General features: G+C 39.8%; 1 protein-coding gene across 1 annotated transcript in view; it reads left to right on the top strand.

Annotated features, from left to right (window-relative positions):
* FBXL17 (F-box and leucine-rich repeat protein 17) overlaps positions 1–24,463 on the top strand; it is a 551,136-nt gene extending 526,673 nt beyond the window's left edge. Inside the window, exons 9-10 of the mRNA XM_011949326.1 lie at positions 3,695–3,837; positions 23,731–24,463. Of these exons, the coding sequence (XP_011804716.1) occupies positions 3,695–3,837; positions 23,731–23,871 (284 nt within the window). The 3' untranslated portion in view covers positions 23,872–24,463. The remainder of the gene's footprint in view (positions 1–3,694; positions 3,838–23,730) is intronic.
* Positions 24,464–26,111: the final 1,648 nt, after the last annotated feature.

Here is a 26,111-nt window from a genome sequence, read left to right as displayed (position 1 = left end):
AGAGTTTTTTATTTTTCAAAATTCTTTCAAGTCTTTTCATTTTATAGCAACTACTCAACTGTAGGATGGATTGGGGAAATATCAAATAAATTACGACATTTATGTAGTGCAAAGTCCCTTACATCTATTATCTCACTTGAGCCACAAACCAACCTCATGAAGTAGACAGGGCATACAGTCAACCTCCCCATTGTCCAGGTAAGGACACTGAGACTCAGAAAAGTTAAACGTGATCCCAGTGTCAAATATCTGCTAGGTAGTAGGGCTAGAACCGAACTTGAGACTAGACCACACTACAGGTTTTATAGCTAGCTGTGAAACAACAATAAAAAACTGTCCAAGGACATGATATAGTCAGAGAGAGGCAAATTACGTGCTGTATATTTTGGAATCAGAAGATTCCCTCAGGCCAGATCCATTCTGACCATGTGCAGGGCTCTACTCCCACCCTAGGTGCTGTTGCTGTAACAGAATAAGCACTGGCCTAATGACCAAAGAGCCTTAGTTTGCATGCCAATTCTGCCACTTTATTAGATTTTGGGCCTTGATGAGCTATTGAACCTCTGTTTTCTTACCTCTGAAATGGTTATTGTTCTGCAGAGCTGTTGGAAGAATTAAGAGTAACTTTATCAGAGAGACCCTCCCTGAAGCCCCCAGCTAAATGTTATTCTATCCTACAGTGGTCAGTCCATTTCCTTCAGAGCACTTTTAACAATTTAGAGTTATGTTTACTTTTATGTTTATTTGTTTCACATCTGTCTCTTCTGCTAGACTATAAACTTCATGACATTAAGGACTCTGCTTGGTTTTGTTACTCTGTGTCTCTTATACCACCCCATTAATCACTGAATAAGTCTCTCTGAAATGAGTCTTCCCACTTTCTTGTACTTGTTTTTACTTCAGCCACGTAGAATACCTGCAGCTCACTTGTCCTTTCTCATCTCTCTACTTTCACACATGCTGTTTCCTTTGCCCAGCATACCTATCCTTGTTCTTTTGTTTACCTGGAAAACCCTTACTCATCCTTCAAGACCTAACTGAACTGTTCTGTGAGGGCTTCTGACATATCTCCATTTCCCTGAAGCATGAGGGGGCTCTTATGCCCCCTTAGCATGCCTCTGTTATAGTCGTTGCTGTATTCAATGGATATTTTTAAGAACCTCCTCTGTATGAGGCATGTGTTGGGTGCTGGGCACACAGCAGTGAATAGGAGCTGTCATTCTACTGAGGGAGTGGGCCACAAAGAAGTAAACAAATAATAACATTCCCAATAGCAATAAGATGCTAGGGTGATCAGTTCTGAGAAGTTGACCTTTGACCTGAGATCTGAAAGGTAAGGAGTTGGAAAAGGGAAGAGATAGGGGGTGAGCCTTGGATTGTGACTGTTTACTGAGCTGTTCCTCATTTCTACCTCACCTCACACCCACCCCCCACCTCCACTCAACTGGCCTCTGAGCTCCATGAATCTTATATTCCTAGTAACCAGCATAGGCCCAGCATGTCACACTGCAGTTCCACCACTGGTGGCATGGCCTGTGAGAACTTCCAGGTGCCTTGCCCCATGGTTCTGCTGGGAGCTGTCTCCCAACTTAAAATCCACTCCCCAACTTCCTATCTTGTGACACTAGGAAAGTTATTCAATCTCTCTGTGACTCCGTTTCCTGATTATTAAAGTGGAAATAACAGTAAGACTTAACAGGGTTACAGTTAGTAATAAATCAGATAATGCACCTGAAATTCTTAGCCAAGGGCCTGGCACATGGAGTGTAGTCAATAAATGTTGGCAAAAATGCTCTAGAGCTCATGAGGTGGTTATTAAATAAATGAATGCGTTAAGAAATAATAAAGTTTCATTCTAACTTCAGTAAATAGTGCTAAGTCAGAAGAAAAGCCTCCAAACATCAGTCATTTTGCCACCCAGAATCAATAGCTATTGACGCTTTATCTGCTTATAAAGCAGGCTGTGATAGTCAGGGCTTTTCTGCATAGTACCGGGCTTTCATGTTCTAGCCTCAGACCTCAATGAAACAACTTCACAAAATCTACCAACCTCAAGCCATCCTGCAAGTGGTGCTTTGTCATCTTTGGAAATTATAGTTTGAGCACTTTGTATTAAAAGGGATTTATTTTATGTATCCCCTACTTCATTTTTCTTAGCAGATCTTCAGGATATCATAACCAATTAAAGTTATTATGGTACTAGGGAGAACAATTTTCTTAGGTCAGAGATACCAAAATTAACCTGGGATGTTGCTCCTTCTACACAAAAATAGTATTCAGACCATTTCTGCAAACTTTTAGTAGTTGGCAAATCCCCAAATCCCTTGGAAAACTTTAAATATCAAAACAGCATGCACAAAGATGAAAACATCAACAAACTGGTACATAAAGAACTTTTTAAAAAAATTCTCTCTATTGTATTTTCACTGGAAAATACTGGGATCATGATTGCTGTTTGTATAAACATTAAATATCTGGCTCCTTGGGAGTGCTTTCCTATTGGAATGCACAGACATGAGTTTTCTAGTAAAAAAATAATAATAATACTGCGGTAATTAGCAAAGAAAGACTTTTCCAGATATTCTCTTCTGTGAGCTGTAGGAGTAAACATTTGTTAACATGAGTACTTAACTCCATCCATCTAGTCAACACATTTTGGGAGCTATCATTCACCTTTATTGTCACAGAAATCAACTTATGCTATCTTAGAATGAGGAAATTATCAGAAAACCATTTCTCTTTTCTTTTTGATATTTGTGGCACTGTTTTCAGGGTTTTCATTCACAAACCAGTGCACCATAAACTGGTGCTGGAGTATTGAAATGTGTTTTTCTGCTCCATAAATATCTATCAAAGTCGGTAGAAAAGAGCCACATTCACCAACTGGTCACTCTGATGTGGTAATGGGCTGTGGGGCTTTGCAGTGATTAGTAGTGCACGTCATAGATTGTGGGATAACAGTCTACACTTTAGTGGTGGTACAATGCTAAACAGCTGAGAAGACTACAGATAGTCTCATGGTTTACAGATGACAGGCTTCATTTTATATGTTAATAGAAGGAAGACTTCTGATAGGATGAGGAAATTCACCATAACAAATGCATTCCCTTTACTGAACTCTAGCATGGCACCAGTTAAAATCAGCTGTATATATGATGTACTCTTAATTCCTAACAGTCCCAAGAAGCACTAATGTGAAAAATATTTTATACTTTTACATTTTATAGGTCATAAGCAGATGGAAAAAATTATGCCAATTGGTAAAGACATTCACATGCAGTATAACACTCCTCAAAACGGTGTTTACATGGGATTTTCTTGAAAAAAAATTAAAGTTATCTTGGGTAAAATTATTACTTGGGTTTTCTTAAACGTTGTATCTGTAATTCATTTTAATGTATTCCTTCTGCAGAGCTGAATGTTTGAAAGCACAGGTAACCTTGTAATGAATAAAACTGATAAAAGGTTGTGTCCAATGAAAGGGAAATTATGGAATGATTATTCACTTTGCAAAAGGGTTTGTCATAGGGAAGCTTTCGTAAAGCATTTCAAATTTAATTTAGTTTATAAAACATTCCTTTACACACAAAATTTCAGGAACAAATTTAGTGAGGAAATGAGATGAATAGTCATAACAAGATAGAGCTCCCTTACACTGCTAACGTTAATGCTTTCTCTCTGTCCCTTCTTGCAGCACTGATAGCCATTGGGCGGTACAGCATGACGATAGAGACTGTGGATGTTGGCTGGTGTAAAGAAATTACAGACCAAGGAGCCACCCTGATTGCACAGAGCAGCAAGTCTCTGAGATACTTGGGGCTGATGAGATGTGATAAAGTAAGAGTTGACTATCAAGTTGTTTGCTTTCTACATATCAGTATAGTTAATAGCTTGATGTCATATCCTCTCCTTCTCTATCCCCACCCTGATATATTCTATATTATATATACATTTTGTATATATACAATTATAGCTATGCATTGTTTGCCTGCTTTTGTAAACTAATCTGGGATTATCTTTGCATTTCCCCACTTAATAATGAATTCTGTGCTTAAGCAGAAAGAAAAAGTAATCATATATATGTAGTCAACTTAGAGTTTGGCATCCTATTTATAAGTCCATGGACCAAAATGTAAAAGGTTACATGACAAACTGCAATTTTCAGGGTCTAACCGTAGAATTATATTCTGTGTTTCAAGTTTCCAGCAACAGTAAAGGTGGAAAGAACAGTGCCAAATTGGTTTTTCACAAGTGTGTAATTTTGGTACTGAACATCTATGTATTCTGGCCATTCGGGACCAAGAAAGGGCCAGTGAGGGGGTATGTGGGAATTTGCATCTCCCCATACATCAGATGCCACTCCTAGCACGTGATAAGAAGTGATTCCAGAGGTCCTGGCGGAAGGCCTGTGGAGCTGACCAGCGATGTGAGCATGAGTTTAGGAAATGGTGCAGCATTTAATGTGGGACCCTTTGAAGACTGAGAAAACAGATAATAAAAATCTATACTGACACCTGTAATCCCAGCATATTGGGAGGCCAAGGCAGAAGGATCACTCGAGCCCAGGAGTTTGAGACCAGCCTGGGCAACATGGCAAAACACCCTGTCTCTACCAAAAAAAAAAAAAAAAAAATTAGCCAGGCATCGTGCCACACACCTGTAGTCCCAGCTACTAGGGAAGCTAAGGTGGGAGGATCCCTGAGCTCAAGAGGCCGAGGTTCCAGTGAGCCGTGATTGTGCCACACCACCCCAGCCTGGGTGACAGAGCAAGACCGTGTCCCAAACAAACAAACAAAAAACCAAAAAAAAAAAACCTATACTAGACACCAGGCACTCCACAGATGTTTCCTTCTTTATTTATTCCGTGTTTTTCCTATAACAAGTCTGGGAAATAGTTATTTGCATTGTGAAGTGGAGAAAATGGAGGCTCAGAAAGACCAGTCAGTGGTCCAGGGATACTCTGGCAAGACTTAATGCCGGGTCTTTGGAGTCTGTATCCAGTGCTACTGGCACAACCCAGGGGGCATTCTCTGGCCATGGGGACTGCTTCCTTAGAAAAGGTCCAGTTCAGATACTTCCTCAGAAAGTGCCGCCATCTTGTACTAATTTACACATGTGTGCTACTTTTGTAAATGGTGATTAGGAACAAATCTAGCAAAATAATGTGAAACTAAATAGACTTGCCATTCAAAGGGCATGCATTTTCTAAATGTAGCAAATCTGGGGGCAAATGAAGTATGGCCCAAAGCCCTTGTGTCCTTTGTCATTTTTTGTGAATTGACTAATTCTTTTCTCCAAACACTTTAGAATCCCAGCTTATGCTAGACCTTTGCCAGTTAGTTATGTTTAGAGAAATGTTGTTATATATTCTCAGCCCAGCCCGGAAGCGACTTACTTTGTAACTAAGCAACAGCACTGAGACCCAGGGCTTGCAAGTCTCCCACAAATCTTTCTACTAACCAACCTAATGCTGCTGCTAACCCTGCCACTTTAAAATGACTTCTTTTAAGACAAGTTAAAGGGTCTACCATAGGCAGAGTGCTCTAGAAACAGGAATCAGTGACGGCAGAACTCCTCAGCTTCCAGCAGAAGCTACCACGTGAATGCTGTCTAACTAAAGCTACCGAAATGTAAGCATTCATGCATATGTGTCCACAACGATTCTCAGAAATTGCCGTATTTCTAATCTGTAATCTTTAGATGGTTAAGATCGGCTCCATCTTCAGAGATACACTGTAGAAGTTGTATGTTACAGTTACTACAGGAGAACATTATTCCCGACATTTTTGCTGACCAGCATTTTGCTGATTTTTAGTTAAGAAATGGGTTATTTTCTACCCAAATGCAAATTACTCCAAAATTAAATAGAGACACTGTTCAGATTGGCTATATCCCTGAGGGTTTTAGCCCTTTCCCTGGGATGCCTCTGAATCCTTTCTCTAACCAGAGAGCCACTCTGAGAACCCATTGGCTCCAGCACGATGCCGTCTGGTCAGAGCCTGCTGCAGCACAGCCCAGGGAGATGCTGGACCCAGCCTTGCTGTCTGGCTTCCTCAGACTTAAAGCAGCTCAGAGCCAAATACGAGAGGCTCTGTGAGGATGGAAGACAGTTCCAAACCACACACAAAGCACAAGTAAAGGCTTGCACAGAAAAGCCTGCTTGTTGGTTTAGTTGGATGGAAATGTAAAGTAGCTATTCAGTTTTCAGATTTTGTATCATGCCATCCATCTCCAGATTTTAAGTTACCATCAAGATTCAAAGGAAGATTTGAGTAGCAAAGAAAATAAATTAGTAGCAAGGGTATAGTCTGCGGAGCCAGAGTTCAGGTTCAGATCTGGGTTTTGCACTTACTAGTTGTGTCACCGTGGGCAGTTACTAACCTCTCAGTGCTTGTTTCCTCATTTGCAAAATGAGGGTACTAGTACCTATCTTGTAGAATTATGAGCATGTAAATGAGTTAACATATGTAAAGCACTTAGAATAATGTCTATTATATATAAAATGATCTGTTACTGATTATTCTTATCATCAATATCATTATATTAACCTGTGCTGTGATAGTGGAATTTCCCAATGAGAAAAAAAAATTTATATTGCCTGCTATTCAATTTTGAAAGAAAATTAAAAAGAAAGGAAAAAAATAAAGTCAAATTAGAGAATGCTTTGCCTTTGTGCTTTTTCCTCAACTAAATTTAAAATTAAGATTATTTTTTATATAAAGATGTCAGTAATTACACTTTCTACACACCTCTGCAATGGAAAACTAATGCCTCCGTAGGACACTCAGTATTTGGAATGAATTTATTAACCATCTACTCCAGCACAAGGATGCAGAAAGATTTGCAGTGGGAGAAAAGGGTGAGTTGAAGATAAGACTGTTCAAGTACTCAGGGAAACAGAAAGTAACAAGAAAAATAAAGGTGAAAAATAAGAATAGAAACAGGAAACAGAAAAACTGTGATTAGGGAATGGAGAAGAAGATGCACCATCTCTTGGCAGTCTGTGATCATCTGTGCCAGCAAAGCATTAAAGAACAAAATTAATTTGGCCCTGTCACTTTTCTCCCTACCTTAACCAAATCTGCTAACCACTAATAAAACCCATTGGAGTTCTCCTCTGTGTTTCTGCAAACCCATGGTGTCAATGGAGGAGGCAGGGAACCTCCACATCTACTCAATAAACTCCTCACTCAGGAATGGCGTCAGTGGGATCCCTGCACTGGAGAGAGATGTGGTTTGTGAAGTCTGTGTACCCTTGCACTGGTATTCTGTGATCCTGTGGTTCTGAGAAAGAACATTCTAGTTGCATGTTCTTTCACAGTCAGTTTTATTGAGGGCCACTTATATTTAATTTGGAGGCTATACTTTACCAAACTGATGCTTTTTTCCTCATTTCAGCTTTTGAGGAATTGCAGGAATAACAAAATGCATTGTATTTGTTGTAGGAAAACAGTGTTTCCCCCCCACGACCCCCATCCCCCGTCTCTCTTGGTAAGTTAGCAGAGAACAATTGAGAAAAGTTAAACATATTCGTTGCAGATGAAAGCAACATGTACTTGGATTGTCAAACAAGGGCTAAGCGAAACTGCAGTAAATATGTTTGGCTGCAACATTGGTGATTCCTGGGGAGGAGTCCTCCAGTCATTCAACAATGCAGCATTCCCCATGCAGTTGTAAAGTCAGGAAGTGCATTAAGAAGCCCCTGTTTGAGTAGCTTTTCTGATTGCTGGATGGATAAGCATGTTAGAGGGTTTTGAAGCTGACGCCACTTAATCTCCTAAACTTTAGTGCATTGTAAGAACCAAGAGAAGAAAACGCTGTGTGAGACGGCTTTGATGAATTGGGGTGAGCTTATATTCTTAAAGACTGTTCAAAGGCTTACTTGACCTTGGGAATTAGAGTTGACCCAAAATCACCTATCAGCTTAACTCACATTTATTTGGTGATTTAGTTAAAAATACTTGTGTAATCAACGGAACTCTCTAATAAGAGCAGTATGTTCACTCTGTTTACCGCAATCATAAACAGAAGCTTTGGTCATAGAAATGTTTTTTGTGACTTCAGTGAATTCTAGATTCTCTATAGATCTGTTTCTTGTAATTGTATTATATTTTCTTCATTTCTTATAAGGCAGTTTGGATGGAGAACAAAACTATAAAGGACCAAAAAAAAATCATGAGAAAGCTGTAGGGCAAATGGAAATGCAGTGTTCAAGGTTAATGAAAAATGTTTGGGGTGACAAGGTTGATGAGAAGGGAGGAGGCACCATGGCCTGGCACTGGCAGAAAAAAACAGCCCTCACCAGAGGCAGCCTGGCTAGTTTGCAAGGCCTCGGTGGTAAAGTGTCGTGGTGGAAACCTCTGCAGTGTGTGTTAATACAGAAGTTTGGAGACGCAGGCCTGAATTATGAGCAGTGAATAACATCATAAACGTAGCAATTCTCAAATGCCAAACCCTTGTGAAAAGCAGTTGGATGGAGAAATGCTGGAGCTTTTAAAAGCTCCCTTTCACTTTCTATTTTTTTTTTTTAACTTCATGCAGAACTAATTTTATACACTGTTCATTTGATTTGAAAATGCCAGCGTCTGGGGTATCATTAAAGAGCGTTATTGAGGGAGCCACTCTTGGCAAAGCATTTTGCTTAAAATGCTTGGTTCTTATGTCCCTGCATAGTTATAGATGGGAAGGAGAAAGTGTGCCTCGGTTTACCTAACCCCACGCCTCTGCCATGGCCCGAAGCAGATGGCTACCCTTCTGCTGGGAGGTTTTTTTTCCTCCTTGGCCAGTAGAGGCGCCTGGAGGGCTGTGGAGGCCACATTACTTAAGGAACAGACATAAATAGATTGTGAAAGGTCCACCCTAATGTCCTATGACCAAAGCCTCTTGGAATTTCTTTGATTTCTAGTTGACATAAATTAGAATTACACAGGCGTGAAGAGCCCGCCCAGAAAAGATGAGAGAGGCTGCTGGAGAGGAGAGCCGCCTCTGTGTGAGCCTATTGATTATCCAGCTGCCTTCAGGCCAGGGGCCTCTGTGGAGGCCGACTACTATTGATCCACACCACGAAAATAATCGAATTAATTCATTTCTCATCAAACTGACATTGCCAAGACCTTTCTCCTTACCTGCCCCAATTCCTGAAGTTCTTAGTTGAGGAGTGAAATAGTGATTTCTTTTAGTAAATGTTGCTATATTCTCCAGGACATAAGAAATCCTAGTTTTCACATGGAGTTCTACATTTTTAAATGGGAGAGAGATTTTTTAAAATCGAAACAATAAGAAGCCAATGCAGAAAGCAAGTAATAGAAACCAATCAGCTCTTTCGAACCAGGAGTCCGCTTTACCACCTGAAAATACTAGGGCCAAGTTTTGGGTGCCCAATTTAATGTAAAACTATTCAGGAAAAATTGACCACTGCATATTTCAGGAAGTAATTATGGTAAGAGAAAGCCTCAACAACTTAACTACTCCTGTGGAGAAAATGGAGTTTTTATCAGTTTGTTTAGGAATCATGAGCAGGAAAGCCCTATGGGGAAAATAATATAGGACTCTATAACTAACGTACAGAACTAACTGGAAAAATCAGTTTCAGAGAAAAATAATTTGAGGGCACCGTGTCCAGGACTGTTTTGGTAGCAATTCAGCCATGAAACAAAGCGTGTACCTGCAGGGACTCTCCTCTTCCCTGCCTTGTCTGCGCAGCTGTTTCCAGGTTGCCCATAGCCAAAATGTAAGACTTAAAATTGATGCCATATCAAAGAAGATAAAGTAAAAAACAGAAAGAAAAGAAAACATTCTATTCAAATAAGGCAGGGGTGGTCTAACTGTATCAGACTGTGCAGTCCTCTGTTGTGGGTGACATAACCCTTATTCAGACAGCCCACATGACATGTGGCCCCAAAAGAAAGAGGGGATGAGAAATGGTGAGAGTGCAGCTGGGGCTCTAAAGTCTGAACTTAAGTCCTTCACTTGAAGCATCAGCATCTTGTTCCTTTTGCTGATGAAACAGTTTCTCCAGGTGATTTTCACATAGGAGCACTTTAAAACGCATTTTACAACCCTCTCCTGATTATTCCTGGTAATTGAAACAGGGAAAAACACATCAGCTGAAATTCAGAGGTTACCTTTCAACCTCATTTTAGTTAAGTGTTCCCATCTCCTCCTCTTCCAACCCTGTTCACCTGAACTTCTAAGAAGTGGTAACTAAAAGTCCTTTCCAGTATTTAAATATGAAACCAATAAACACTGATGTGGAATTTTATAAAAGAGGTTGAGCACTAGTGTCAAACTGTTAGGTTTTCAAATTCTACCTCCATCATTTTACTCTCTCTGGGACCTTGGATGACTTAATCTCTAAAAGCCTCAAATTCACCAACTGAAAAATGGGGATGATAATGACATTTATCCCATAGGGTTGTTACAAAATTAAATGAAATATTGTGATAAAGACCTTAGCTCAAAGTCAGGCACACTATAAGCACTCAATAAATGTTAACTACTATTAGCATTATCATTATATTTATTCACATATATATACCTGCTCTGGAATCTTGTGTCTGGTATATTAATCACCTGTCCAACAGGTTCATAATATTCTAGCCATGAATATAAATTCACAAGCTTAGATCTTCATAGAAGAACTGGCCTCCTGAGACGCAGCAATTCTTGAAAATAATAGAATTGTTTCCATCATTAGGACTCACTAAATTACAGCCAAACTTACAGAGAAAGAAGAAACCTGGAACCGGTAGGAGTCAGTCCTTTCTTGTGAGCAGAGAGTGAAGACCTGCCAAGTCAAACAGCCAGTCAATGTCCAGGCTGAGATTTGTTTGGTTTGTTTTTTCAGGAAAATCAACATCTGTGTAGAACCTTTTAAGGGAATGTGCTACAAGTAGCTACTTATGTTTTGCTGGCCTCTGTTATGGGATTGACGGATAGTGAAATTGTTCATTTGCTTTTAAAAGGGGGAAGGAGAGAGCCTACTGTTCCCCAAATACTGTAGGGTGAATAGATTGCTGTGTTGGAGTTTGCCTGAAGGCACCCTGGAGCGTCATTGCTTTGCAGTAAATAATCTCCTTGGAGCTTTGATTTGGTTTCGGTAATTATACGAAAGAATTAGATGGTAGGATCATATTATTTTTCAAATTTAAAAATAGAATAGGTAGGAGCAATTCCTCAACAGAGCTCAGATGAGATCCCAGAACTCTTAATCACCTGACTTCACCAAGTAGCAACAAGACCAGCCTGCAGTGACCAGGTGACTGAGGGACTACTGCAGGTAGGGAAGCGATGGCTCAGTGCACATGCCAGGCCTGGCCATCCAGCAGCAGCAGGTCTTCAGGGCCTACTATGCTGTGCCTAGAGAAAATCCTGTTCTTATTTGCAAGCAATTTTTCAGAGAAAAACTAAGCCTCTCCTGCCTCCAATTTTTATCATATATTTTATTAATGGTTGATTTTTTTCAAGAAATATCTATTGAGTGACTTAGTATATTCAAGTCACTGTGATAGGTGATAAGTCAGAAAAAAACAGTGAACAAGATACACTCCCTATACCATGGGGCCTGCAGCCTCTTGGGAGAGGACAAGCAAATGGGCAGCTACAGTAGTGTAAAATTGCTGATTATTTATTTTTGAGTGACACCCAAGGTTATGCTTCTTCTGAACAAAGAGCCTCACTTTGATCCTACATCAGCTTTCAGCCGTGGTCCTCTAGCCTCTTTTCTTGCTATTCTATTTAATTTCTGAAAAGGATTGTCTAGGAAGAGTTTTCCTTGCTTTCTCGCCACCTGTTATGAACTATTTCCATTCGCACCATGCCACTGATGCTACTCTTTTCAAGGTCAGCAGTGGCGTCTGTGTCACCAAATGCAGTGGCCGTTTTTCTGTTCTCACTTCCCCCATCTCTTGGCAGCAGCATCCATATGTTAACCACTCCGTCCTGCCAGAGAATGCTTGTCTCTTGTCTTCCACTTCACCAGACTGTGGCTTTGCTGCTATCTCTGCGTTCCCCACCGCCTCCCTGTGCCGCCATTCCCTCATCTGTAAAATGAAAATAATAGCATCTGTCTCACATCGAGAGAGTGGAGTGAATTAATCTGTGTGGTGTTCCTCCTGTGAAGCAAGCAATAAACATTAGCTCTTACTTGTTGTAGTGGTTGATTTTTACCCTTCCTACCTTCATCTCTTTCCTTCTCCTTACTAGAATATAAGATCTGTGGGTTTCTCCTATGTTGTATTACCAGGACCTACCACAGTGGCTGGTACACACTAGTTGCTAAACAAATATGTATTGCATGGTGGATGCATGGATAGATTGAACTGTGTTTCTCATCTGCATTCTCTTCAACCAGAGCAGCCCCGTTATTATTGCTTTATGTACTTGAAATCTACAGTTTTGGTTTGTGAAAGTATTATACAGCTAAAAGTAAATTTGAAAATCATTAGATTCCACTGCCTCTTAATAATTTAATGGATTGTAAAAAGTACCTAGACAGAGGAAAATAAATTAACAAGTAAGAAAGGTCCCCCCTTGGATTTCATATGAAATCCGTATAGCTGGAGAGTTGTGAGGACAGCTGCAAGCCCCGGGGGATCAGGACATTCAGATGAGCTCAGCATCTGCTGCATGGTTAAACTTGGCATCCTTCAGAGCCCAACCCTGCAATGCTCTGATTTATGTACAGTTCATCTTCTGAAAACCAAGAATACCACTTATTTTCAGGTTTTTGAATCTACAGATTTACTGGTCACATTAATGCAGAATAAATTTTTGCTCATCATGAATTTGTCTTAGGAAACAGGTCAAATTCGTAAATTCTACATAATGGAAATGGCAATTTTAGAAAGATTTTTTTTCATCAAGTGTGCACTTGCTGATTACCACTACCTTATCCTTTATGTAAGAAAATAAAAACTGAAATCGAGAAAGCCATTATGCACAAAAGAAAACACACTTTTAGTTCAGAGAGCTTTCCCCCTCGATTATGTTTTTCAGCTTAACTTCATGAGTTTAATTTAGAAATACCTAGATGTGTTCCATAAGTACATTGCACTTACTACTCACTTAGTGACTACATTAATTATCTTATTGGGGCCTAGTTTTTCTTTTTTCAAATTGTTGATCATTTGCTGAACCATTTATAGCACTACAGATGACTCCCCCAAGCAACTTTCTCCATCCTGGTGTCCCACATACGTTATGTTCTGGTTCTCATCTGTACCACACGCACATATGCATCGATTTGAGCAAGGCCAAGTCCCTGGCCAGTGGTTTGTGGCCTTAGAGCGGCCAGCGCATGGTTGTGTACCTGGAGCTTGCTTTCTTAGTGGAGGATAGCTTGGAAACATCTTTCTCAGTGGAGGATAGCTTGGTGATACAGGGAATGAAAATGTCACTAATTTTTCTCTCTGACAGTCTGGTTGTTGGACTTCCTGTCACACTAATCTCTGATTAGAGGCTTCAGGTTAGCAAGCCCCAGTTCTCACTTAACACTGCAGGCGTTTCTGTGATCCCCATCCTCCCAAGTTCTTTGCTGCTTTCTCACTGTGCTAATTCAAGTGAATAGAAGCAGCACTAGTGTTAACAGGCAACACACATTTCATGAAAAAGAGACAGCATGAAGCCAGGCCTGTTGTGATATTGACAGAGCATAGCACTTCCAATCATTGCAGATTCCGAAATGGAATGACTGCATTTGACAAAGTTGAGTGAATTTATGAGCCTGCCTCTGTCAGGTTCATTGCATTCTCAGTATCTGTCTTATTGTATACTTTGGGATTTTTAGATGAATTTTTTTTTGCCACCGGAGAGTACTATTTCTTACCTCTGTATGAAAACACATCCTTAAAGACCCCAGGCTACCGGTATGAGGTTCACACATGAAGCATCGTACATTATGGATGCTCTGTGGTCAGCTGACTCCCATATTTAGCAAGTTGCTTTTAGTAGGCTCCAATGAGATAGTCAACTTTTCTTCTTAAAATTTCTTTTCTTAAAATTGTATTAACCCAGCATTTTGGGAGGCTGAGGCGGGTAGATCATGAGGTCAGGAGAGTGAGACCATCCTGGTTAATACAGTGAAACCCCGTCCCTACTAAAAATACAAAAAAGCAGCTGGATATGGTGACACCTGACACGTGCCTGTAGTCCCAGCTACTCAGGAGGCTGAGGCAGGAGAATCGCTTGAGATCATGCCACTGCACTCCGGCCTGGGTGACAGTGAGACTCCATCTCAAAAAAAAAAAAAACAAAAAAACATTGTATTAAATACCTAATCATGAATACCCTCTCCTACCATATCATGGATTTTCCACTGAGGAAGAACTAGGTCCATGTGAGAACTGGGGATAGGAGATTTTTTTTTTCCTTCCCCTTAGCTTTTGGGAAGATCAGATGGAGGCCACCTTTGGCTTTGCCTAATAAGAGATCTAAGACTTGATGCTGAAGGAGAGGAAGCCAGTCCATTTTTACCACATTCAAAGAATGCATATTTTGTTTCAGACAGTGATGAATATTTGAAAAAAGAGGGGCTAATAAGCTATAGTAGCAACAGTTCCTTTTCCCCAGAACCTCTAGCTCAGAGGTGTCATATCGTGGGAAGTGGGCAGGTGCTTAGTTCAACCTTGCCTTCAGATCCCCAAGAACAGGAATCACCTGTGCATTCTAGGAGCTTTTTTTCAGGCAGTGGCTTTAAACCAGTAGGTCTCCCCTGATCTGCATTTTGGAATCTCCTGGAAGCTTTACAGCTACTGATGCCTGACTCCCTCTCCACCAAGACTCCGATATAACTGGTCTAGGATATGGCCTGGGCACTGGGATTTCTAAAAGATCTTCAGGTAATTCTAATGAGCAGTTGGGTCGACAACCACTTTATTCTTGTTTGTATCTTTCTTGCCCTTGTAGACACAGTTTAATTCATCCCATGTCAGTAAACATTTATCATAAGTTTGCTATATATGAGTCACTGTAGGGTTTATGGCAGAAGGCCTTGGTTTGTCTGAGAAAGGAAGAGGGAAGGAAGGGAATGTGAAGCTGATTACAGGAGAGAATAAAGGAGCCAAGTGCTAAGGGAGGAAGTTTAGCCTCGCCACTGAAGAGAAAGAGGTGAGAGATTGAAAAGAGGCACCAGTTTCCTAGTTCCCTGCTCTCACCATAGCAAACCTCAGCAGAATGTGGCATGTCACCCGAACAGGGACGTGTGAAGTCCTGCTGCAAAGGGAGAGAGATAGAATTATAAAAATCTACACAGGCCAGCAGAGAGCGGGCACATGTTGTCAGCTGTGCAGGATCCTGGAAAAATCAATATATCGTCTGCTCTTTTTCTCTTTTCTTGGTGTCCTATTTAAAATATTTTAAACTGCACTTAGATGACTCACCTCATTTACATGCAAATTTGGGGTGTTACTAAAATTCACATTACCCTGATTTCATCCTTTTTAATATGTGCCCATCTTAGAGCCTGTGGGCACCAGCTGAAAGCACATTAAGGTCTGTTTGAATATGCATTGTTCACGATGACTTTTGCTGGCACCTGGTGAATACCAGGTTCCACGGATATCCACTAGTTTGCCAGAGAGCCAAGAAACGTGGAGAGAAGCAGGCTCCGGAGGCGTATTGCCCCAGAGACAACACTCTGCCTCTGGGCTGCCAGGAGTCAGCCTCTGGGGCTGTTAGCAGTGAGTGACATTACCCAGGGAGTCTGTGAAGAATGACAGACCAGTGTGAAGGCCCAAGCCCCGAATTAGGAGGTAGGAGCTGAGTGTGCTATTTGTGATGCCTTCACAGATATACTGTGGGCCCTTTACTTTTCCCACCTGCAAATAAAGGGGTCCACCTTCTTCGCCCCTCCCTTCCTCACAGCAGAGCTATTTGATACAAGAACTTACTGCAGGTATACACTTGAGTTCATTGGATGGGGCGGGAGAAACATTGCGTAGCTTACAAAGTAACGACTGACGAGTTGTTTTATTCTAGCTCATGAGCTGGTTTCCTTTCTTCTCTGAATAATATGTGCGTATTTTGTGGATATGGTACACAGGCTGACACCTTCTTGTCCTTCAGAAGTCCAAATACCACTTCATTTGGAAAGCCCTTTCCAGTCCTCAAGGAGCAGGTCAGGTGCCTACTGCGGGCTTCCTTCTGCAGCAACCTGCACTTCCCTAGAAAGCACTTCCCGGGCTTTGCTGTTGCTGGTGTCATTTTCCTCCCCTGCTGGATTATAAGCTACAAGAGGGCAGGGGCCATATCTGGCTTGCAGGCCATCCTACCCCTATAACAAGGGAAAGTGTTTTTATGGGTGAGAGACTGGAAAGGAAGCAGTGCCCATTTCTGGCGTAGTCACGGATGGCCTCTCCAAAGGCCTGTTGTCAGTCCTGCAGCTTCTTCGCATTTCCATCATGCTTCAAAGTCTCAGGTAACCCACAGCTCCACAATAGACCGCTCTGCAGGCCAAGTGAGATCCATTATAATTTACATTTAGAGCAGCCATTTTGAAAACACTGTCAAGGACTTTGAAATGTATGTATATGCAAACTGCAATCTCTTTTATGTTCAATAAAAAAATGAATGTCAGTAAATATTTTACAGGGCAGGAGATCAGCTAGACCCCAGTCTGACACTTTCCATACCACACCATCTTACCTAAGGGGCCAGGCAATGTGGTACAGTGCAGAGAGCACTGTGTGTTAGGGTCCTGAATTCAAAATCTAACTACCATTTACTAGCTCTGTGAAATAGGAATTCCATCTGATTAGGGGTATTCATGCTTAGATGTCTGAGAAATAATAGATGTTCACTGAATATTATTCCTTTCCTGTCTTCCCCGTCCTTGCCTGAACAGAGACATACTTTTATGTTGCTTTATTGGTTATTTGAGTAAAACATTAACAAATTGTTTTCAAGTATTTTGCCAAAATAAACCATGCTGAAGAGAAGCGTTTGATTGTCTCTTAACACCCAAAAGCCTAATAGTATGTGTTTAGCAGTGGGGGCATGGGGCAGTTTTGGTGGCAGAATTTCTCCTTATCTGAGATTGCCATTCATTGCACACTTCTGAGGCATCAGATACTAAACACTACCATGACAGCAGAACCAACTGAAAAAAGAGAGCCCTTCACATTTTCACTTGCCTCCATGTAGGGGTGAAGGCATACCAACTCCCAAAGCCCAAGATATCAGAAGATAGAAATGGCATTGTTTTGAGTCAGGAGAACTGTCCACAATTTACTCTTTGCCATCAGATAACTATGACATTAAAAGGGAGTTTAAATGTCACAAAATTTCCAAATCATCTACCTTCCTGGGCCTGCCGTCTTGAGCAGGCTGCTGATGCTGTAAACACCAGTGTCAAATCCTCTGAACTGTGTGGGGTTTTGCCAAGTTTTGGAAACTGACTCGTGTCCAGGATCAGTAGCATGCCTCTTAGTCTACACACCTGGTTTAAGAACGATCTCCAGTGTGGAGGGTTGACATCAGGTAATCCAAAGCGTAGCTTAGTTATTTTCTGAGTACGCCCTGACAGCCACATGACCCAGCAAAACTTGTTTAACCACCATCATGAGCTGCTTTGGTCTCCTGTGCAACATTATTGGAAACTCTAGGGAAGATGTACCTGGAAAGAGGTATCTGGTGATGTCAGATGGAAAAGACAATAGCCCAAAGAATCACCATGGGTGTGAACTTCAGAGGATTAAAGGAGTTTGGGGCTGCCATAATATCAGGGCTTTGGAGACTGCTACCACTCTAGCTGAACAGTCTGGGAACAAGGTGAGCTTATCTCTACAATTTCTGGCGCAGTACTATTTAGTGCTTTTTTAATGTACTCAATAAATATTCATTGAACAACTCCTATGTGAATTTAGCCAACACATATTTATTGAGTATATACTATGTGCTAGGGATTTGACAGTGAACAAAACCAGCAAGAACATCTGTCTCATAGAGCCTGTATTCTAATGGGCAAGAATATACCAGACAGTGCTTGTAGGACTAAAAACAAAGAGATGACTGAAATTCTCCTTGTTTTCAAGAACTTTAAGTGGTTTTGTCTTAATTGTGATTTTCATATAATCAGATGTCAAATATTTTCCCCCATCATAAATATGTCTTTTTTTAAAACCTGAGTTAAAAAGGAAGTAACAATCACTTAATGTAAATGGCTTCTTCTGCAAATTTTATCTGAAATTACATTTATTGAACAGTACGTGTCATTGAGGAGATAAGTCAGGCCTGGGTTTACACTTATCTGGAACTTTCTGGGGAAATTAATAAAGAGACTGTAATGGCCTAGATAAATTGGTTACACTGACTCTCTGTAACTCTGAAGTTTCTCTCCTCACCCTTTTGTAAGAGCAGCAGCCATATCATGAAACTGTGGTGTGATTTACCTTCATCAGCATAACAGTTTGCCTCACATTTTCACAAAGTGCTAATAGATGTTAACTCAAAATAGATTAAAATACCAGACAAATTGCTACTACCTTAGAAAGAGTTATAACAATTTTGAAAATGTAAATTATGGTTATGCAGCATTTGGAGAGAAGTATAAAATCCAGTCTTTCTTATATTTAAAAAAAAACTTGTGGCACATGGTTTTTTCCCCTTTAATCACAGTAATTTCTTCAAATGACAGTGCAGCATATTTTTTTAGGAAGATACATTGCATTTTTTAAATCTCATGTGTCATACAGGAGTTGCCATTGATAGTTTTCAGCAAGAGGAAAAGAAATTAAATACAGAAAACCAGGGATCATGGAGAAATTTTTTTAAAAACTTCATCTTTAATGTTCCCTTTTTGTATTACATATATTTTATGAGTTGGAACAGAGAGAGGTTCTTTTCATTCTAGCAAGTGGAGTTGTGCATGACAAAATGTCTGCAGAAATGTGCATGTAGACATAACGATGTAAAAGGATTTGGGCTCTGCTGGTGTCTTACCTGAATCCTCTATGGCACCAAAGCACTTATGGAGTCCATACAAAGAAAAGGTGAGCATAATTTGTGCTTCTGAGGAGTAAATGAGCATAACTGTAGTATAATATTTGTCACACTATTGCCAGGAGAGATTGTAAGTAAAAGATAGAACCCTCCCTAAGTAGGAGCCCGTGTATTTCCCCTGAATAACTTCTACCCAACAGAGCTCTAAAATGAAATATTTGCATTTTTCCCACTGCTTTGTTTCCTAGAATTTACAGAGTACAGTTAGCAAAAGGATTGCTTAGAAGATATATCCACAGAGGATTACTGGTGCCATTTTTCATACAGTTACACAAAGTCAAATTATTGTCAGTTCTTACCCCAAACCTATGAAAGCCAGAGAACAAACACATCGTCATCTATATTCTCAACTACAGATGTATTTTACTTTGTGCAGCCGAAATAGGTAAATTGCATTTTGGGAAATCAAAGGATATATAAAATATGCTCGGGAAGCTGGCAAAATAAACTAACCCTACCGTGAAATTATTTACTAAAGTGAAAATTATTCTCTAATTTGTATACTTCATAAATCCTTATCTTCATGTATCAAGTTCGCTTAAGGTGAATTATGTGCCTTTTCCTGGAAAACAGTTATCACATAGAGATATTTTCTATTTTTAAATTAATTGGCCCTCCAAAACAAATTGCCTGTCAACCCTAGGTACAAAACTCTGTACAAACCTGTGTATAAATTGGAAAAGATGTACCACAGAAAAGAGTTCATATCATTAACAATGGGTTTGAATGTTTTCTCTGCTCCATGCTTTTCTCATTTATTTTTAGTTAGTACTTCCTTGAATGCCAAATGGCTTGGACTACATTTACTTCTTTGCAATGTGACGCAGATTTTCCAAGGTTCCTCTCTGACCAAATGACTTCATCTCTTAGTGAAAACTATATCCTTTTGTTTGTCTATGGCAGGAGAGAGGCAACTCATCTAACTGCAGCATGGGGAACATCCGTTTAAAAAAAGGAAGAATTTCCTGACAGTGATGTATTAGTCTGTTTGTATTACCATAAAGGAATAGCTGAAACTGGGTAATTTATAAAGAAAGGGGATTTAATTGGCTCATGGTTCTGAGGTGTACAGGAGTGCGATGCTGGCATCTGCTTCTGGTGAGGGCCTCAGGAAACACAGTCATGGTAGAAGGCGAGGGGAGCAAGCATGTCACATATGTCACATGGCGAGGCTGGGAGCAAGAGAGAGAGTCGGGAGAGGTGCCACACACACTTTTAAACAACCAGATCTCAAGAGAACTCCCCGACTATCTTGAAGACAGCACCAAACCATGATGGGCAGACCCCCATTAACCAAACACCTCCCACCAGGCCTTTCCTCCAACATTGGGGATCACATTTCAACATGAGATGGGAAGGGGGCAAATATCCAAACCATGCCAAAGTAGTTACTTAAAACTTAGACTATGTTATTAAGGAGAGTTCTGGAATCTGCTCAATAAAACATTAAGATAAAATAAATTTTTCTTCTACATGGAGAACATTCTAAAAGTTATTCTTTGCTTGGTGATTAATTTATTTTTAACATTACAACTAGTGTTAACAAAGTTTATTTTATCAGATAACTTAGAGGTGGAACAATATTGATTAACGCTATAGAGAACTGGTGGCCCTAAGAGATCATGAATTAACTCTTTCATTCAGTGACCATTTACTGAGTGCCTCCTCCAATAGTGAGAGCTCCTGTATGGTGGGCTTTTTATATGAGTCACAGTGCTAGGCATATTATTACATTTAATCCCTATACCAGTCCTATGATAAGTACTTTTATCCTGTCTTTACACTTGAGAAAAACCAAATCTTAAAGAAGTAACATGAGACAGTGTGGGGATTCCTCAAGGATCTAGAGCCAGAAATAACATTTGACCCAGCAATCCCATTACTGGGTACATACCCAAAGGATTATAAATCATTCTACTATAAAAACACATACACACGTATGTTTATTGCAGCACTATTCACAATAGCATAGACTTGGAACCAACCCAAATGCCCATCAGTGATAGACTGGATAAAGAAAATGTGGCACATATATACCATGAAATACTATACAGCTATAAAAAAGACTGAGTTCCTGTCCTTTGCAGGGACATGGATGAAGCTGGAAACCATCATTTTCAGCAAACTAACACAGGAACAGAAAACCAAACACCATATGTTTTCACTCGTAAGTGAGAGTTGAACAATGAAAACACATGGACACAGGGAGGGGAACATCACACGCTGGGGCCTGTCAGGGGGTGAGGGGCTAGGGGAGAGAGAGCATTAGGAGAAATACCTAAGGTAGATGATGGGTTGATGGGTGCAGCAAACCACCGTGGCACGTGTATACCTATGTAAAAAACCTGCACGTTCTGCACATGTATCCCAGAACTTAAAGTATAATTTTTTAAAAAACTAAAATTAGATTCCTTAATCACATCTTATCAAAATAAAACCTGGTAGATTAAAAAAGAAAAGAAGTAACATGAAAGCAGGATTCAAACCTGTTTCTGGTGGCTTCCAAAGTCCATGATACGAACAATAGTTGCCATAGTTCTTCTCTATTTTGAACTGCCCAGTAGATTTAAAGATAAAAGGCCAATCTTTAATCTCCAGAGACTTTTATTCAAGTGGAAGAGATAGGCAAGTGGACAGATAATTGTAATACAGTGTGAGAATGCTCAAAGAGAGGACAGACCTTGCAGGGTGCCTGCCATGGTGCACCGGGAAAGGGTGCCTAACTCAACCTTCTGGGTTGGGTTGCTTAGGGAGGGCTTCCCTGAAGGAGGAGATTCTTGAGCTGAATATGAGTTCCTCAAGAAATTGTTGGCCTTCTTGCTTAGTATGTTAGTGTCAGTGTCTAGCTTTGCCTTATTCTTGGATTTCTATTTTTTATTTGTAGTTTGTATTTGTTTTAGCATTCACTCACTCATAACTATTCCTGGCTCATCATAGTTCTTATAGATCTTAGATTGGAGCAAGAGAAATAGACATTAAACTAAGCAATCATAACTTCACTTAGTACAATAATAAGTACTATGAGGGAGAAGTAGGCAGTATAGAAAGAGTGAATGGTCTGGAATACTTACATAACTTAGTGAGGGGAGCGGAGATAAGGCAGTGATCCAAATTTGCTGGGAAAATGACATGGAAGCTAAGAACTCAAAGATGAGTAGGAAGTAGGCATGAGAAAGGGGTCATAATGGATAAATGGGGCAAAAAGTATTCCAGGGATGTGTAAAGATCCCAAGACCAGAAGGAACTTGAACAACTTAATAAACTGAAACTAGGCCAAGTGGCTGGATAGTATCAAACATATGCTAGAGGAATAGGCAAGGCCAGATGATAGATGACTCCTAAATGTACTGTTACAAGCTGTCTGAACTCTAGACTTAGAGCACACATTTAAATTATATTAAATTAATCAGTTCATATTTCAACTCCAATATGTGTATCAGTTTTCCTTTTTTTATTCAAAATTATTTTATTAGCTTTTGAAAATAAAATGTTATAAATCATAGCTTTATCACAAAAAGAATTATTTATATGGCTTGGTTAAATTTGACTTAAACACAAGCAGGTCTTAAATAGAGAAATTCTCTGGCAAAGATTTAGTATCATCAACACAATGTTGAAATATCAACTGTGTCAATAACGTGAAAAGATTAACAGATAACATAGTTTTCTAGATCACTTAGAAAACATCATGCTATTTCAGAAAAGTGCAGATAACTGAATTTCATGATCATCATACTTCTAAGCAGGCTTTCAAAGCAAACAGCAAGGGTTTGATGTTGTTTTAGGTTTTTCCTAGTGATCCTGATCTTTTCCAATAATGGACATCAAGAGGTATGCTCAAAAATATGTATCACAAGTACCTTCTTTCAGACTAGCTTACTCGGTATAAATGAAATATTGATGTATTTGAAAATGCTCAAGTGTTCAATAAAGATTTTAAATAAAGCTACCTAAAAGTTGTGGTTCTTAGGTTAATCATTTATTTATCTAAAGGATGAAGAAAACTGTCTAATTCTGTGATATGAACTGCAATCAGCTTAAAAATAATTGACAAATTAATCCCTTCACAGCACAGCAATTGTAAAGGTGTTAGTTTTAATTAGGCCTGTCTGATTGCCTTATCTAATCAAGAATCAAGGTGGTATCTTTGATGGTTAAGGTCTATTGGGGCCATCTCTGACCTGCCAGCCATGTATGTTTTAATTATTGATTCCTCACATTTCAGCCCTTTTCACAAAGGAACTTGAAGTTTGCCGTAACTTAACATTTAAAGGGAAGAAAAATAAACATCTTCCCCAACACTTCTGTCTGGAATCCTGTGTATCCTCTCCGGCATTCCACAATTTTTGTCCTAAGAAGGCTGTCGGGTTGATGCTGAAGTCAAGTGCACATTAGCTATCTTACTGCTTCTTCACCTCCCAAGCAGTGGATTTTCAATGGACGCGGTTAAGATCTTGACAAATCACAGTCATCTATGCTTCTAGAAAACACTTTTGATTTCTTGATATTATGTCTTTTAAAAATCCCTAAGGGCAGGTGCGTTACTGGGAGACCAGAAAGGTCAGATGAAAGGGGACACACATCTTCTCACAAAACCCTTCCTGACATCGCTAAGAGGAACAAAGCAAGGGCTCCTTGTGCCACCGTGAGTCAGCCGCAGCACATCAGTGAGCGTGGGCAGCGGCATGGTGTTGGTGGTCTCTGTGCGTGATGATGGCTCTTCTTTGTTTGCAGGTCAACGAAGTGACGGTGGAACAGCTGGTGCAGCAGTACCCCCACATCACCTTCAGTACCGTCCTGCAGGACTGCAAGAGGACCTTGGAGAGAGCCTATCAGATGGGCTGGACCCCCAACATGTCTGCCGCCTCCTCCTAACGCTCCTGCCCCGCCTAGTCCACTGGGATCATTCAGCAGAGCAGAGGAGAATTGTACATTTGGGGGGCTGATCTCTCCGAAGGGTTTTAACTGTCACCTGTCTGTATGTGTTCAAGTATGTGTATTTGTGTCTTATTTGCATACTGCATACCAAAAGTGCAGTTGTCATTTGTTCCCAAGTGAGCTGGCTTTTTTTCTTAGAAATTAAAGATTATGAAAGCTACAAACTTTTTAGTTTTTAACTTCAAAGGCTTCTTTCTCTTTAAAAAAAAACAAAACAAAACTTTTTTTTAATGTAGAGTCAAAAAATTGGATGTATTATTTTGAGCTTCTAATTGCTGCCACTTGGAGATGTCCAAATAAGAAGGCCTTCTTTTTACATGGGATGAATTATGCACTTCTGCTGATGACGACTACAATAGAAGTGATGTTACACGTACAGGCACTTACACTCTCACATACTCACACATGTGTGCACATCTACACCAGGGCTCTGATCTACTCCAGATCATTTCCTGACAGAGAAGCCTTCTTCCAGGCCACCGAGGTAGCATGTTATCCACTGTGGCACTGCCTAACTCCATGTATCCTCTTCTAAATTTTTTTTTTTTTTTTTTTTTGAGGCGGAGTCTCGCTCTGTTGCCCGGACTGGAGTGCAGTGGCCGGATCTCAGCTCACTGCAAGCTCCATCTCCCAGGTTTACGCCATTCTCCTGCCTCAGCCTCCCAAGTAGTTGGGACGACAGGCGCCCACCACCTCGCCTGGCTAGTTTTTTTTGTATTTTTAGTAGAGACGGGGTTTCACCGTGTTAGTCAGGATGGTCTCGATCTCCTGACCTCGTGATCCGCCCGTCTCGGCCTCCCAAAGTGCTGGGATTACAGGCTTGAGCCACCGCGCCCGGCCTTCTAAATTTGTTGTATGGAAGCAACAATCTGAACTCCCCTGGCCAGCTCACAAAAATTAGTTATACATTATTCTACAAATGCATTCTGTTGAGCACTAAATATTTTAGTTGGTTTTATGTTAACATTGTGTTAGCTTTTATTTCCTGGATAGTAACTGGTCAGGATATATTTTAATGATATTTGAAACTAATCTTAGCATTGAAGCCACCAATGTAATTAATGGTGTGCAATTATTTTAAAAAGTACAGATCATTTCATTATTTTCTTAATTTTGGTAATTATTAAAGTGTATTTCTGAGATACAAGAGGGTAGTCACATTAATAGAAGATTCATGAGTGAGATATAAGTAGACAATCTTTCTACTGTTGTTGCTTTTTTTGCTTTGCTTTGGGTTTTTGAACAGGTTTTTTGGATATGTGCATGTTGTCATTTTGGACTAGTTCTTATGCTACTGCAAAGATCTATTGCTAGCTAATATATGAGTTAAGAAGGAAAATTAGAAAATCTGTTCATTGAAATTCTGTTTACACTTGTCAGAAATAAGCATTTCTTTGTTTAATTAAAGATTGCCAGCTTCAGTTAAGACAAGACCTATCAGTAAATGAATATATGTTTTGATTTAACACATCTTTACAATTAATTCATAATAGGGACTCAGGCTCAAATAACTGTTCCTGTGTCTAGATTTATAATGAGGACATCAGGGAGCCTTTGTAAGCTAAAGAGTGATTATCTTTCACAGTAGAACTAGAAACAAAACCCTAACTTGTGAATTTGCTATTTATTTTTCCCTGAGTGAATATAACTGTTATTTGGTCTTTAACAGATATACTGAGGTTTGAGTTTCACTTTCTTTAAGTCTCATATTGCTAACATGACATTAGCTGTAAGAAGCAAAGGATAGCTTTACATTTGAATGCCATTTACTGATTTCTAATGATTCTCTTTTTTTGTAAACAACTGTTTCCTTTGATTATGTCAACATGTTTCTGATGTGGCATTTTTGTTTTAATCCCAATCAGTTAGGAAATCTAGTCAGTAAGCACCAGGAGTATTCTTCCCATCACTAAATGAGTTTCTAATTTAATTTGAAGGGAATAAAATTTGTGTAAGAAAAAAGCTGTTTAACATTAATAAACTGTATTTCTTCTTACACATTGAACTACATCATTTTCATATCCACTTCCCCACCACTGAAATAGCTTATTTCACAATATTTTAACTGATTTTTAATCCAAAACTAATTTATAAGACAGTATGTATAGTAATAGTAGCTTGAGGGAATATGCAGAAGTTTAATTTTTATATATGTCATACTATATTTTAAATAGTTA

Source organism: Colobus angolensis, unplaced genomic scaffold, assembly GCF_000951035.1.
Source record: "Colobus angolensis palliatus isolate OR3802 unplaced genomic scaffold, Cang.pa_1.0 Scaffold298, whole genome shotgun sequence".
Lineage (NCBI taxonomy): Eukaryota > Metazoa > Chordata > Mammalia > Primates > Cercopithecidae > Colobus > Colobus angolensis.
Note: the sequence above shows the minus strand (reverse complement) of the source record. Positions and strands in the feature narration are given on the sequence as shown.